This window comes from Myxocyprinus asiaticus, chromosome 21, assembly GCF_019703515.2.
Source record: "Myxocyprinus asiaticus isolate MX2 ecotype Aquarium Trade chromosome 21, UBuf_Myxa_2, whole genome shotgun sequence".
NCBI lineage: Eukaryota > Metazoa > Chordata > Actinopteri > Cypriniformes > Catostomidae > Myxocyprinus > Myxocyprinus asiaticus.
In genome coordinates, this window is record NC_059364.1 from 45,374,980 (window position 1) to 45,391,910 (window position 16,931).

Below are 16,931 nucleotides of genomic sequence, written 5' to 3' on the forward strand. Positions count from 1 at the left end.
CTGTGTGACAATAAAGTGATTTGATTTGATTTTTTTTTACATGTGTGCCATTAACCTGGAGAATTGTTGGCACCAGGATGCACTGTGGGAAGGTTACAAGCCAGTGGAGGGAGTGCAATGCTCTGCTGGGAAACCCTGGGTCCGGCCATTCATGTGGACGTCAATTTGACACGTGCCACCTACCTAAACATCGTTGCAGACCAGGTACACCCCTTCATGACAATGGTATTCCTTGATGGCAGTGGCCTCTGTCAGTAGGATAATATGCCGTCATGCTGCACACATTGTTCGGGAATGGTTTGAGGAACATGATGAAGAGTTCAAGGTGTTGCCCTGGCCTCCAAATTCCCCAGATCTCAATCCGATTGAGCATCTGTGGGATGAGCTGGACCAACAAGTCCGATCCACGGTGGCTCCACCCGCAACTTACAGGACTTGAGGTCTGCTGCTAATATTTTGGTGAGAGATACCACAGGACACCTTCAGGAATCCTTGGCAGGTCGGCGCTGTTTTGGCAGCACATGGAAAACCAACAGCATATTAGGCATGTGGTCATAATGTTTTGGCTCATCAGTGTATATACCAAATTTTACCATACCATATAACAAATTTGTGACAATCGGTCACAAGGTGGCACTATAATAAGCTTATTCATGTTTTTGGTAATAACTCCAGAATAAAATGGGCAGTGCCACCAAATCATATGGTCATGTGGATTTCCATTTCCACAAGAAAACTTCTTTTTTGAAAAACATTTAGTTTTTTTTTACCCGTCCTAGGCCATTGCCTAATTTGTTTAATGTATTATGTATCATCTAGTGATGCTCCTGACAAAAAAGTTAAAATAATTTTAAAATTTGTAAAGTTGTTTGGAAGATATAAGGCAAGCCAATCTGTTTTTGGGTGTAACCAATAATAACTATTTGGCCTGTATCTTGTGAGTGCAATATTCAGACTTAAAAAACAAAGTACACATGGACAACAGAACATGCTGAGGTCATATGCCAAATTTCTTCCATTTCTGATACTAGGGAGCACTATAAATTGAGAAAATCCTAATTGTGCAACTGTGATCAAAGCAGTTTAAAATTTTGCTATTTTGGTCATCTTCGCTTCTCATGTGCTTGGACCCTGATAATTATTATTTGCAGCTGTATTTGATAGTAAATTTATTGATAAAAAACAGTGACCATTCAAAAATGTTTAGCAAAAAACAAAAAGGCAAAATCCTGCACATTCAATATTGTTGTAACATCTTGAAAGAGCACAGAAAAATAAGCAACATGTGCAACACACGCTAGCAGAGGGAAACAATGAGGTATCAGAGAGGGAAAAAGCATGCAAGGGTGGACAAATGCTGGGCCAAAGCTTGAGATAAGAAATCATTTTTATGAACGCACTGCATGGGTCACAGCACATTAATGATGATGAGTGGTTTTGTATGGTTTTTAAATTAGTTTTTGGCTTCCAAATCTCAGGAGAAACACCAAGTTTATTTGAAATAGACATTTTTTTCAGTGCAAGTCGAGAAACGTGTAGTTAAACCTTTAAAACAGAAGTTTTAACATTCATCAGCAAAGAGAAAAAGTACAGGCAAGACAATTGTAGGATCTTGAGATGAGCTCCAATCAATACTACATATAAATAATGATCCGTAATCTTTGCTTTTGTTAAGTCATTTTATTATTTCAGTGGTTAAAGTCATAAAAATACTGGCCCAGAAACAGCGCCTGCTTAAAGATTGTTTTCTGTGCAGCTTCATCTTTGACAAGAAATAATTAAAAGATCAAAATAAACATTAAAAACAAAGTCTGTCTTTCTTGGAATACAATGAAAACATACAATGTCAAATGAAGTCTGTAGTGTACCATATCAAAAAAAGAAAAAAAAAAAAAAAAAAAAAAAAAGAGAAGAAAACCAATTCTGATTGTAAAAGTGAGTTCAAACTGCTCACCTAAACCAAAGCTATAGATATAATAACTACCACTATTTTTATTACAAAAGAGCTGTATTGTACCAGTTTTTACAAATCTGGAAGCACATTTTAAAAACTGCAGCTGAAGTTGATATCAAAGTAATTATCTGTTGTAAAGTTGTAAAGCACAGTGCATGTCATTAGGACAGCTTTAGCCCCATTCAATCCAAATGTAGGAGTGTTTCAGGTCACGATACAGAACCGCATTAGCCCTTAATTACTTTTAGTACAAAACTTGTTTACACAATTAAAAACCTGAAGAAAAAAAAAAAAAACTAATAATAAAATCAAAAGCTGCACCCTCATGTTCATGTAAGTATTAAAGAAATAGTTCACTCAAAAATGAAAGTCATTATTTACTCACCCCCACGTCATTCGAACTGTGACTTTTTAACTTCAGTGGTACACAACATGAAGAAATGGGGTATTCAGAGTCAAATAAACAAAATTTCAAACCTTCCCTGCCTGCAATTTCTAATTTTGTTAACACTTTTTGTGATCTATTATTTTGTAGAGGGTGGTCAAAATGGAAAAGTAGTTTTTTTTTTTTTTTTTGGCCTATGATTTTGTAGCAAAACTACAGGTAAAACAAATACCCTTAGAAAGATGGCAGTGTCATTATTTTATTTGTACACAGAGATAGGTAGGTCCATTACTAAAATCAGTTGAATTCAGCACCCTTTGTTGCATTTGTATGAGTCCAGAAATTGTTTTTGCACAGTTGGTATGCCTAAACCAAACCAAAAAAAAGATTATTCTGAAACAGAATCTAAAAGGATATTAAGATATCTTCTATATTTCCAGAGTTATATATTTCCATTCTTATACTCATTAAATACAGCTAAATACAACAAGGGGTGCTGAAGTGAGCCATTTTTATTAACAGACCTACCTAGCTCTGTGTGAAAATAAAATTATGACATTTCTAAGGTATATTTTTTGAAGCAAAACTGTAGTTTTGCTCCAAAATCATAGGTGAAAATGTTCATTTTGACCCCCCTCTACAAAATAAAGAATTACTTCATAAATATTAAACCATGGCATTTAATATTTTGGGTTTCATCATCATTTATGTTTATCTTTTACTGGGAACCTCTGGTTGAGTTGATAGCGATTGAAAGTGTTCCATCCTGTGCAACATTCCAAGTCTTCTGAAGCCATACAATACCACTGCGTTAGGAACGAAAGTAATTTTTCACTGAAAATCTTCCTCTTTGCCGCAGTTCTCAAATCAGATATGACACCATTGACATCAATAATATCTGGCCCAGAAAAACAGGAGAATGAATTTATGTTATTGGTCATTTTGGAGCTTGACAGTCCCAATTCAGTGTCACTATATGGTAAGAATGGCTGAAGAAAAGAAGTCATAAGGGTTTGTAGCATAATGAGGGTGACCAACTTTTCATTTTTGGGCGAACGATTCTTTTAAATGTGTATGACAATAAAAAAAACGCCACTTTGTTTGAATAAGAATGTTCATTGATTAAAAAACTGGCAATACATGTTTTGTCATTTTTTTAAATTTACACCACTTGAGCTGCCGTAAGTATAAAATTATCAATATTCACAAGCAACTATACAATCATTCATTTAATCAGTAGGTCCAAAATGCCTGCTCTCCATGCATCACCATAGAAAAAGAAAGAAATGCACCCAGTGTTTCAAAATAAAAAAAGAGCAAATATATATATATATATATATATATATATATATATATATACACACACACACACACACATATACACGCATTTTATTTACCTATAATAAAGATTTTGACAGATTTATGCTAAGACTTGTAGTGCAACTACCTGTTTTGTGTGTCAAGAAAAAAGCACTGGATTTGAATAGTTTTAAGGGTAAAAATGTTCACTCCTTTGCAAGTTTATTGCTCTGGAGGTTATTAAAAAAGAAGGCACCTGTTTGTGGGGGTTTGTCCCTGACACAGGGCAGAAGTAGATGAAGTTAGCAGGGCTGGACAAAGGGCTTTGGTGGTCCCGGGGGAGCAAAAGAGGAGCCCCACCGCTGGGAGAGAACAGGGGCGGTGAGGAATGGCTCTGCGGAAGGGGCTTCAGGGGCGAGACACATTGGTTAAGAGACATCTCAGAGTTAAAGTGTTCACACAGACGTGGTCACTCGGTCCACAGCATTATTGACCTCGTTTTTGTTGGAGTCCAGGCCTTTGGAAGCATTCATGTCCTTACGGATGGTCTCGGCCACCTTCTTCATGTTCTTCAGCTCGCCGGGATGGGGCGTGGCCCGTCGCAACAGTGTCCTCTGCAAAAGAAAAAAGAAAGATGGGAGAGGCTATACGATTCTAGATTTCTCTGTATGTCACCCTTCAAAACATTTAAACACCCCATGAAATGGTTTGACAAGCACAATTGTCTTTCCTATAGAGCACAACAGTGCCGTCCACTTTTTCAGCCGCCTGGGTTCCGGAATTATTTTCAGAACATCACAAACTTTGTTTTGAGGCAAAAAAGTATTGGCCGGACATAAAGACAAAGGTACAAGACTGTGTACTTACCCCCTTTCATAAGGGCACGGACTACAATCCCATGAAGCATTGCGAATGACATCATTGAATAAAAAACGATGTGAATACAGTATATAAAACTATTGATTTTAGGTTGTTTATTATAAGTATAGAAATAATATATTTTACGTCATTCACAGTGCGTCATGGGACTGGGTGGTCGTTCCAAGGCACGTTTTGCGGGTTTGTTGGCCATGGTTCTCTGATTGGTGGATCTTTCTCTGCTGTACCATGGGTAATGTAGTTGTTTACCATGAATTCCACTATCAAACAATTTTAAACAATGAAGTTGAAATAACGCAGATGGATGGCTTCAATGAAAGCATATACATCGATGAACAACCTCATAGCTCACGGTAGGTCTGTCTTTAAAGGTTTATAAGTTATTGTTGAAAATCAATTAGTCTATGGGATAAATGAATGGGATTTTTACTTCCGGAACCAGACTATTGCAACAGGAAGTTGGACAGGGCATACTAAAGGTCTTTTCCTAATAGTGTGTTCCCGGTGTTCCCATGGCTCAACTGGTAGAGCATGGTGCTAACAACGCCAAGGTCCAGGGAACACATGTACTGACAACATGTTATAATTAGGGTGCTTTCACACTTGGTTCGATTGCTTGGACAATCAACTTAAAATTCTCCGTCATTTTTGGGCATACAGATAAGTGTAAGACATCATTAGAGACTATAAAGGGTCTACTTTTATTTGTGTACACTCACAATAACAACAAAACCTTGTGCTTTTGTAAAATAAAGAAAATAAACAGGGTGCGCTTTCAGCCGTCTCTGTCTCCGCGAGCATCTTTCTGAAACACGTCACAAAAATTAACTGAAACTCCACGAATACTTATCAGACAAACATAAAACATATATCTAAAGAAAGCTTAAAATGTCTACTTTTAAATAAAACAATTCAAATTTAAAACAAATATTCTCCTGCAATGTAATCTGTATGAAACAAAGAGATGTACAGTTTCTCCTGGCTCAGCTAATTATCGCTAATGTGAACACACCCACCAGCAGAGCGCGCTATTCATACAGTAACGATCAATGCAAATGGTAAACGCCCCCAACAATGCCTTAAAAAACATCAAGTTCAATCACTTTTCTGCGCATTTGGAAGATGGCACGCTACACAGGTGAGGAAGCTCCTGGATAGTGAAGAAGAGTTCACATTTTCCTCAGAAGAAGAGCGGGAATCCGATGATGAACGTTTGAAGAGCGACTTGATCCAGCCGAGGATACAATTCCGGATGAGTAAGTCTTTACTTACATTAGTTGACATGCTATTTTATATAAACATGTACATATTTTACTAGTTGGACTATTTCCAGACTTGCCAGCCAGTATTCAGAGTATTGAAATTTGAAATATGTCCTAATAGGCAAGTTTTAGTTACATTTAAATGTTGTTTTGGCTAAAGCAGGTATTTAAATTGTATGCTGTATGATATAAATATGATATGTAATATGATATAAAAATAATATGAATGTTTAGATTATATTTTAACTAGTGTTTATGCTGCCTCATTATCATCAACGAAGCTTGTGCATGCAAATATCTGTTCGGGTGTAAATATGTAAAATGTGCTGTAAATATGCCCATATTAGAAAATCAGCATATTAGAATGATTTCTGAAGGATCATGTGACACTGAAGACTGCAGTAATGATGCTGAAAATTCAGCTTTGATCACAGGAATAAATTGCATTTTACAGTATATTCAAATAGAAAACAGTTATTTTAAATTGTAAAAATATTTCACAATGTCACTGTTTTTGCTGTATTTTGGATCAAATAAATGCAGCCTTGGTGAGCAGAAGAGACTTCTTTTAAAAACATTAAAAAAATCTTACAGATCTAAAACTTTTAAACGGTAGTGTAGGTCTAAAGTTTTTAAGTCTTTATGTAAAGAACATGTATAGTCAGATTACTTTTAACTTAAACTTGATTTTGTGAATAAGCTACAAACATTCATTCTCTCTCAAGGGAGGGGTCTTTGTCTCCTCAGGTGTGAATCACATCAATATTCATGATCATCCACGCCTCCTCGCATATGGCCTTTCTAACACTAAAAGTGTCTTACAAAAGTTAAATGACTATATTGTTTTATATGAATGAGTGATCAGGATGGTTTTCACATCATTTTATAGCAAAACTCTAGGCTACAAGATCCAGTTCTCAAAAGTATTGTGAACAAATGTTTAGTATGTGTTATTTCAGTGACTTAACATTTTTGTTTTTTTCAAAAACCACGCATAAACGTTATTTTCTCAAAAATACAAACATGTACATACATGCTGTTCACATATTATTGTAGCCCAGTTTGTGCTGAATACAGTATTATCAGACTTTAGCCATTAATATGTTTTTAAGCAACTGAAAAAAGCACAAATGTCAAGGCATGTCAAAACTTCTCCAGGGCCCAAAACACCCTCAGAACCCAGAGGTTTAATGTGTTAACTTTGACAGCTCTAAAGAAAACGTATAAACCTTTAAAGATTGTTAATTGATGGTGTTTGCTTCTGTTGAAGCCATCGGTCCATGCTGTTTCAACTTAATTTTTTAGTAAACATGTTAAATAACGGAATTTCTGGTGAAGAACTACACTACACTTGATCCTGAAAAGAAACGCTCCACCAAACAGAGAATTTAGCGAGATGATAACTGGATGTTGTGCTGAATTAAATATGCAATATGATGAGGTTGTATGTCAACAATGTAGTACACTACTGTTTGAATTGTTTATTGTTACATTATGCATTCTGTTACACATGCTGTTTAAAAAAAAGAATAGTGAACAAAATACATTATATACTGTTCAGTATTCAACCCATGATTTGCTACTTGCTAATGCTAGCAGGCGATAGGCTCATTCTCATTCTAGGGAGCATCTAACTGGACAAAAATTACACCACTGCAAACAAGATGAGCCAAAATGTTTTGGTCCATTTTCACGGAAGAGACTGTAATTTTTAAGTGCATTAAAAGCTATAAAAAAGTACATGCTGAAAGGTAATTTTGTCAGATTTTAGGAGTATACCAGCAAACAGATGTTAGCTCTAAAGCTTAATAGACATGAACTAAAGCATTAGAAGTCCAATTTAGATTTTATTGGGTCATTAAAGAGGCTTTAAATCAAACACTTTAAATATACAGTACTGTGCAAACATTTTAGGCACAAGATATGTTTCACAAAAACATTTGCCTTAAGATCTTCTGCTTTAGTGTGTCAATAGGAAATATAAATTTTAGATTTCCAAACATTCCTTTTGCAAACAGAATAGAACAGAAGTAGAACAAGGAGTCCTGCAACAGATGGTATGGCCCCCATAAAGCCTGGATCTCAACATCACAGAATCAGTCTGGGATTACATGAAGAGACAGCCTAAATTAGGGCTGGGTGATATGGCTTCAAAAATGATATCTCGATATTTTTCAGCCTATTGATGATATTCAATAATATATCTCGATAATTATGTATTTGCTCTGAAATAGCTCAAAAGTTTTTTTTGTTTTTTTAATCAAAGGAACTATAAATTCATGCAAACGGCCATTGTAGCCAATTAGATTCAATATTTTAAAGGCATTAAATAAAAATCTATTTAAAAATAAAGGCCTACAGCTTTGCACTAAATGAACACAAGGGAAAATAAGATTTAATCGTCATTGGTATGCACTTTTGTATTTATATTTGATATACAATGATACATAGTAGCTTAATAAAAAAAAGCATCATTTACCTTCATATATTTTTACAAAAGAAAATTGTAAATGAACAAGGTGTGCAAAAACTACTCCACTTCAAAATCCAGTTAAATATTGCATGACACTAAATTATTACTGTGGGACCCAGTCAAGATTATTATTATAATACTGAATTATCATTATTATTTTGAGGATTAGATTTGTTTCATTTAAAAGTAATATATATATTTCCTATTACTTCACCTCCACCTAGAGCTTTTTTTACACTTTAAATGGAGCTTTTATTTTGACACCAAAAGTGCAATGTGTAGTTTACAATGCACCGCATCTGGTGAAACACTGTTGTCCACTCCTTTGTACTGTGCCACCTTTGTAGATTTGTACAATAATTTATAGCGGTTACTAAAGTTTGGAATTGCGCGAATGCATAAACATTCAGTACTTTATTTCTTTCACAAAGCATGTGATCTGCGCATGCACAGAACAGTCCATCACCCATTCTGAAGTGCACACAGACCATGCTTATCTGTCTTTTATCACAGCCCACTGCAATTTTATAATCACATACAGTACTGTGCAAAAGTCTTAGGCACATAAGATGTTTCACAGGAACATTTGTCTTAAGATGGCTATTTATATCTTCAGCTTTAGTGTGTCAATAGGAAATATATATTTTAGACACCCAAACATTACTTTTGCAAATAGAATAGAATAGAACATGTAGCCCTACAACAGATGTCATGGCCCCCACAAAGTCCCCCACTGAACATCGTGTCTGTCTGAGATTACATAAAGAGACAGAAGCAATTGAAATAGATAGAAGAACTGTGACGAATTCTCCAAGAAGTGTCCAGGTGTACATAGGAGAATTGGGGCTGTTTTAAAGGCAAAGGTGGTCACACCGAATATTGATTTAGCTTTTTTTATGTTTACTGGACTTTGTATGATGTTAATTGATAAATGAAAACTATTTATGTCATTATTTTGAAGACATCCTCACTATGCAACATTTTTCACAAGTGCCTAAAATGTTTGCACAGTGTATGACCATATTGCCATTTTGGTGTTATTTTGATTAATTGTGCTGCCCAGAAGGATAGTGACATCAGTCTACTGATGCGCTTTATATGAAACTTAATGGCCAAATTAAAAAGCACATTAAAATCACTGCGATATGCAAGATTTTGCTTAATTTTATATCGTCAGCCAAATCAACGTGATTATATCGTGAATATTTGATATATCGCCCAGCCCTAGCCTAAATGCATAAAACTGTGTTAAGTTCTCCAAGATGCTTGGAACAAACTTGGAAAATGGTACGCAAGTGTACCTAGGAGAATTGATGCTGTTTTAAAGGCATAGGGTGTTCACACCATGATGTAGTTTTTTTGTTTACTGCACTTTGAATGTAGTTAATTAATACAAATTATTCAATCATTTATTTTTGAAAACATCCTCACAATTCAAATTTTTCACAACTGCCTAAAACTTTTGCACAGTACTGTACTTTGTCAAATGATTGCTACACTTCAAATAATCATGTCATGCCAAAAAATATATTGAGCAGGTGGTTCTTTCTCACCTCTTCATCATCTTCATCATCATCCTCCTCCATGAAACGGATGGTGCTCATTCTGTTTGTGGCTTGATCATCCCATGTGTCGTCCAGTGCTCCACTCTCCACTAAACTCTCCAGAGCTCCACAGCGGGCCAGATTATCTGAACCTACACATCAAAATCACATAGCAGTTTCATTAAGGCTCATAAATAAATAAAAACATTTTTAATAAAACACATTTTCAGAAAAGCATGTTGCAGGGTTCCCACATCTTTGGAAGAATGAATTTCCATGACTTTTCCGTACTTTTGTGATAACTAGATGAGGATTTTTACCTTTTTTTTTTTTTTTTTTTTTTTTTAAATGCACTCACGAGCACTATCTAGCCAAAACCATTTAAAGATGAAAATAACAAGAAATATTCAAATTCACTATAGAAATTACATGATTTTTCCATGACTTTTTTGAAAGCCTTTTTGAAAGTTCCTTGATATTTCTAGGTTTTCCATGACCGTGGGAGTCTATAACTGTAGTAAAAGGCGGCTATAAGATCACAGTCTCAAATCCAGTCTTAGTCACAGGCTTATTGCAAAACAATCTGCCCCTTCCCCCACCCACACTCTCCGAATTAACCTCTACATGTCTTCCTCTCATATCAGCTGTGTGATTAAAGTGATGTCACCATGAATGACAGTGACAGGCAGCACGAACAAGTAAAAAAAAGGTGCTTTTTCCGTTCTGGAATATATATATATATATATATATATATATATATATATATATATATATATATATATATGTGTGTGTGTGTGTGTGTGTGTGTGTATTTTAGAGCCCAACCGATATAGGATTTGAGACCGATACCGATTTTAGAGAGGGAAAATTCACCGATTACCGATATGGTGGCCGACATATTTAATTTTTGAGCTGGAATGAAAACAGACCTTTTCAATGTGGATTTCTCACTGATTTTTCACCGATATGACTATGCAAAGGTACTCAGAAGGCTGCTTTCTTAAATATTTTTATCAAAGAATATTTGACATTATTATTATACATTGTCAACAAATTCTAGAATAAATAAAAATACAATAAATAGCTAAATAAACATCAGTACTGTTTAATATCAGTCAGTTGCTGACCATTAAAATAAAGAATAAATAAAAATAAAAATAAAATAAATAGCTAAATAAACATCAGCACTACTGTTTAGTAGCAGTCAAAGGCTGATATAAATGCAGATATAAACAGCGGCAGCAGTGTTACACCGTATTCTGCTATACAAGTTCAGGGGAAACTTTCAACGGTGGAAAACCAGACTTTTAAATATTACATTTTATAAATGCAACGACTGGAATTGTTTGGTTGAAGGGGGTACCAAACTGTGAATCCTGAACAAAACAGTTTGGTGAATACGTTTACTCATTAGCTTCCACTCAGCTGACAACAATGAAAGTAGCTACGTGATTAGCTAGTTAGCTATGAGCTCGTTGTCACGGAGAGTAAAAGATGGATGTGGTTTATTTTACTTTCCAGTATTGTGTCTCACCAACTAGGTAATAACATAGTGTGAAATCAACACTCAACAGACACAATCCACTTCCGCACCATTGTCTGCTGAGCTGCAAAAAGATGCACTGACAAACTATAGCTGGCAACAGCAAATAGACATGAGTGACTTGGTTGTCAGGGACAAGGTTAACATTATATTAGTTATACTGAAAAGGGAAAATGATGGGGTCATTGTTAAGTTTCCAATATATATTTAACAAACTAGTTAACAACTTACTGTGATGACACAGCTGAACTCCGCCCTGTCTGCAGAGCCACCGTCAGTTCAGAGTCAGCTCTGTAAATAATGGAGTCGGAGCGCGCTCTGCTGGACAAACTACGCTATGACACCAATTCTAAAGCATTGCATTATATGTTCTGCAAAAAAGTTTTCATATCGGCACATATCGGTAAAATATAAGCCAATACTGATATATCGGTGAAAGGCTAATATCGGCCGACCGATATATTGGTCGGGCACTAATATATACACTACCGTTCAAAAGTTTAGGGTCACTTTATTTTTTTATTTTTTCACATTTTAGAATAATAGTAAAGTCATTGTCACGACCAGCTCATTTCAAGCTGCAACATAAATGAGGGATCAAATAACAAAATCGAATCTATACAAACTGATTTATTTGTATTAAACAAATACAACAACAACCAATAATAATAAACATAAGTCTAGAGATAATAAAGGGAAAACAAAGAAATAAAACAAAATAACTATAACAAAATCTTTAAGCTACATGATATAAGAAAAACATAAGAAACAAATGAGAAGAGAGACAGTAAGGTCTTATATACTAAGAAAGAGTCACTCCTGAGAGAAACTATCCCACAGAGAGAGTCTTCCCCAAATATCACACAACACTCTTATACACTCTAACTAATTATCAATTAACATGGGGAAAACCAATCAGAAACTCCCACACTCTGCCCCAATAGAATCAGGAGAAGACTCAGGGTCATCACAGTCATCACAACTATGGAATAACATAAATGGAACTATGGGAATTATGTTTTGACTAAAAAAAATCCAAAATAAATCAAAACTGTGTTATATAACTGCGTTATATTTTAACATCTTCAAAGTAGTCACACTTTGCCTAGATTTTGCAGACATGTACTCTTGACATTTTCTCAACCAACTTCTTGAGGTATCACCCTGGGATGCTTTTTAAACAGTATTGAAGGAGTTCCCATCTATGTTGGGTACTTTTTGGCTGCTTTTCTTTATTATTTGGTCCAAGTCATCAATTTCAAAAACTCTTTTTTTTTATTTTTTTTTTATTAAATTTGAGTTTTATAATTAAATTAATTAATATGGTGGCACAGATTTTTAAGATCATGAGAAACATTTCAGGCAAGTGACCCCAAACTTTTGAACGGTAGTGTGTGTATTATATATATATAATGTTTGGGTATTCTCATATTTTTAACCAAAATGGCTGCAGCTCTCACTTGTTATCAAGTTTATGACTTCCTGTCATTAATCAATAATATGACTACTATGAAAAGTAGAAAAATTTAAATACATACTGTTTTAGATGTTGGTGAATGTTTGACAATTTATTAAAGAAACAGAACTTGCTAACTTTTGATTTTGGCAACTCTGAAAACTCAAATGATGTCACTTCCTCTTTACTATGTAATTTAAAAGAATTCACTCTTATTTTGAGGTAAATAAGTGGTGTGACAAAGTGGAATAAAAAAAAATCAGACAGATTTTATTCATGTTTTTATACATACTTAAACTTTATCTATGATTATATATACACAGATGAGCCAAAACATTATGACCACCTGCCTAATATGCTGCTGGTCCTATGCGTGCCACCAAAACAGTGCTGACCCACTGAGGAATGGACTCTACAAAACCCCTGAAGGTGTCCTGTGGTATCTGACACCAAGAATTAGCAGCAGATTCTTCAAGTCCTGTATGTTGTGAGGTGGAGCCGCTGTGGATCGGACTTGTGGTCCAGCACATCCCACAGATGCTCAATCGGATTGAGATCTGGGGAATTTGGAGGCCAGGGCAACACCTTGAACTCTTCATCATGTTCCTCAAACCATTCCAGAAAAATTTGGGCAGTGTGGCAGTGCGCATTATCCAGCTGAAAGAGGCCACTGCCATCAGAGAATACCATTGCCATGAAGGGGTGTACCTGGTCTGCAACGATGTTTAGGTAGGTGGCACGTGTCAATTTGACGTCCACATGAATGGCCGGACCCAGGGTTACCCAGCAGAACACTGCCCAGAGCATCACTGTGCCTTCACCTACTTGTCGTATTTCCACAGTGCATCTTGGTACCATTACTTCCCCAGGTAAATGGCGCACGCGTACACGGCCGTCAAAGAAAACAACTAAGGAGATTGCAGAAATCACTGGAATTGGGTTAAGAACTGTCCAAAGCATTATTAAAACCTGGAAGGGTAGTGGTGAACCGTCAGCTTCGCGGAAGTGTGTTTGCAAAAAAATCTTGAATGATTGTGATCGGAGATCACTAAAACGCTTGGTGATGTCACATCATGAAAAATCGACAGCAGAACTCATGCCTATGTTTAATAGTGAAAATAAGAACATTTCCACATGCACAATGTGACAAGAACTTACAGGATTGAGACTAAACAGCTGTGTGGCCACAAGAAAGCCATTTGTTATTGAGGCTAATTGGAAAAAAATACTTAAATTTGCTAGGGAGCATAAAGATTGGACTGTGGAGCAATAGAAAAAGGACATGTGGTCTGATGAGTCCAGATTTACCTTATTCCAAAGCAATGGGCACGTCAGAGTAAGAAGGGAAGCGCATGAAGTGATGTACCTGTCATGGATAGTGCCCAATGTACAAGCCTCTGGAGGCAGTGTTATGATCTGGGGTTGCTTCAGTTGGTCAGGTCTAAGCTCAGCAACATTATGTGGCAATAAAATGAAGTCAGCTGACTACCTGAATGTACTGAATGACCAGGTTATCCCATCAATGGATGTTTTCTTCCCTGTTGGCACAGGCATATTCCAGGACGACAATGCCAAGATTCATCAGGCTCAAATTGTGAATGAGTGGTTCAGGGAGCATGAGGATCTCGGCCAAAAATGAATGCAACTGGACGGAAATAAATGTTGTGATGTTGCATAAGGTTGTTGAAAAAAAACATTTGATCACATAAAATAATACTTTTTAATATAGTAAGTTAAAATATAATTAGACACAAGTTATAGTTTTTGTATTATTTTAAAATCAAAAGAAACTAATTAAGAAATTATATTTTGCATGCAGAGAAAGAAGCCTTTTTTATGGCCATCATTTTTTTTTTTTTACATTGTGACAGTTTCATTACAGTTATGCATATTTTAGTAATTCTCAATACTGCAAAGCAAAATAAATAAATAATAATATTTAAATTATAAGCATTAATCCATCATAATAGTACTCACTTTCGTTTTCACAGATTTTAATGGGAAGAGAAAAATTTACAATACCATCTTTTACTGTACTGTAATACAGAAAATATGTCTGTGTTATGGTAACAAGAATAAAATGTGTCCTTTAAATAATGCCACAATGCAAAAAATATTAATGGTCCTAAATGTATACTACATTTTCTTTATGCAAAATATAAGTTCATACTTTTTTGTATTGATTTGGGGTTAAATAAGAACAGGACATTTTTCATGAGACTCATCCTACTCCTTGCAAGGAATGGGTTGCATATGAAATGCAATGTTTACTGTATTCTTCACATTAACCCCTAGTTGTTCCATAATGAAAGAGTGGTTAAAGACCCAACATAATAAAAGCTCTGATGGCACTTGAATGAGATATGGATATAAGAGGAGGCCGAGGCAGAGTCGGGCTGAGTGCAGATAAGCCTCTTTAGCCATCCAATCAGCTGACAGTATGTAAAACAGCACATGAGTGTAAAGGAAGTGCCAGGGGAAGCTTAGAGATATAGAAACCCGCTCTGCACATGCAACGTGTATGCATCACACAGACTGATGGAATCACATGGGTGTGTCCAGTCCATGATAAATCCCTAAGGAACAGACACTGAGAGTGACGCAGTTTGTTATCAGAATATTACACTCAAAAAGATCCGATTATGGCCAGAATCTCCTTGCAACTAAACTTCAGATGAATGTGCAAATCTGTCTATTCATGCCTGTTATTATCAAGTGTAAAGTGTATTAGGCATCCAAAGAAAATACAACATTGGTTGGACTGGAAAGCATTTCAAGAGCCTTAATCGACAATGTGGCGTTTTATTTTGCCCCTAAAGTTCGTTAATGCTAGTCAAGGTTTCTTGCACAAAAAAGAGTCACAATTTAGTTTTTATGGGAAATTGCTCTATCTGTCTGACCTTTAGAATTAAACAGGCTGATGCTACTTTACTTTTAAGATTTATATTCATAAATGAGGTCTTATGATGGCTTACCTCAATATGCAAGTTCTGAAGGAGACATTTTTGCAGGTTAGGGAGGGAGCATTGGGTGTCAAACACAATAGTACATTTATATAGATGAAATAACCACAACGTAACACTGCAGCAACCATGCTTTGTGGTTCTTCACAGCAGCAGCTTTTAATAGTGAATATTAGCAGCGCTGCAGCTTTAATAATCATTTAAGCATTATATATTATAAAAATGTTTGTTAATGTTGATAAAAGTTCTTACAAAGTGATCTATCTATGGTTTCTAGTGAAGAAATATACAGTATTTACCAAAGTTTCAATAGGTCTGTGTGATTTTGTCATAAATGTAACAGGTTGATGAATACACATCCTTACACACTTATACTTCTAAAGCCTGAAAAATGTGACATATAAAAATCAAAACTACCATCAGACATGCAATATGCATCTAAACTGCTTAAATTATTGATCCACATACAGTAAATAATAATATTTGATTTATTCAGTATTTTAACTTAATAACAGCTGTTTTGATGAACAAGTTACTTACAGCATTCAAAATACAGTGGCAGGAAAAAGTATGTGAACCCTTTAGAATTAGCTGGTTTTCTGCATTAACTGCTCATAAAATGTGATCTCATCTTCAAAGTCATAAGAATAGACAAACACAATGCGTTTAATCGAACACACAAACAATTATAATATTTCATGTCTTTATTGAACACATCCCATTAAACATTCACAGTGCTGTCTGTGGAAAAAGTAAGTGAACCTCTAGTGACGTCAACAAAAGCTAATTAGAGTCAGGAGTTAGCAAACCTTACATTCAATTAATGAAACAAGATTGGAGGTGTGGGTTAGAGCTATTTTGACTTGTGAAAAGCAACCTCAAAATTTTTGAGTGCTATTTATAAGAAGCATCTGCTTACGTTGACCATGCATCACAAAAAAGAGACTCGGAAGACCTATGGTCAAGAATTGTTGCTTTGCATAAAGCTTGAAAGGGTTACAAAGTTATCTCGAAGAGGTTAGATATTCATCAGTTCACAGTTTGACAAATTGTCTATATATGGAGACGATTTAGAACTGTGGCTACTCTCCCTATAAATGGCCGTCCAGCCAAGATCACTCAAAGGGCACAAAGCAGAATGCTCAGTGAGGTAAAAAAGAACCCTAGAGTGAC

The 16,931-nt window shown here is 35.5% G+C and overlaps 1 protein-coding gene across 1 annotated transcript in view; it reads right to left on the reverse strand.

The window, feature by feature from the left end:
- Positions 1-1,390: 1,390 nt before the first annotated feature.
- The window catches only part of LOC127411738 (leucine-rich repeat-containing protein 1-like), a 127,701-nt gene continuing 112,160 nt past the window's right edge, over positions 1,391-16,931 (reverse strand). The window contains exons 13-14 of the mRNA XM_051647462.1: positions 9,806-9,948; positions 1,391-4,252 (exon numbers count right to left, since the gene is read on the reverse strand). Of these exons, the coding sequence (XP_051503422.1) occupies positions 4,094-4,252; positions 9,806-9,948 (302 nt within the window). The 3' untranslated portion in view covers positions 1,391-4,093. The remainder of the gene's footprint in view (positions 4,253-9,805; positions 9,949-16,931) is intronic.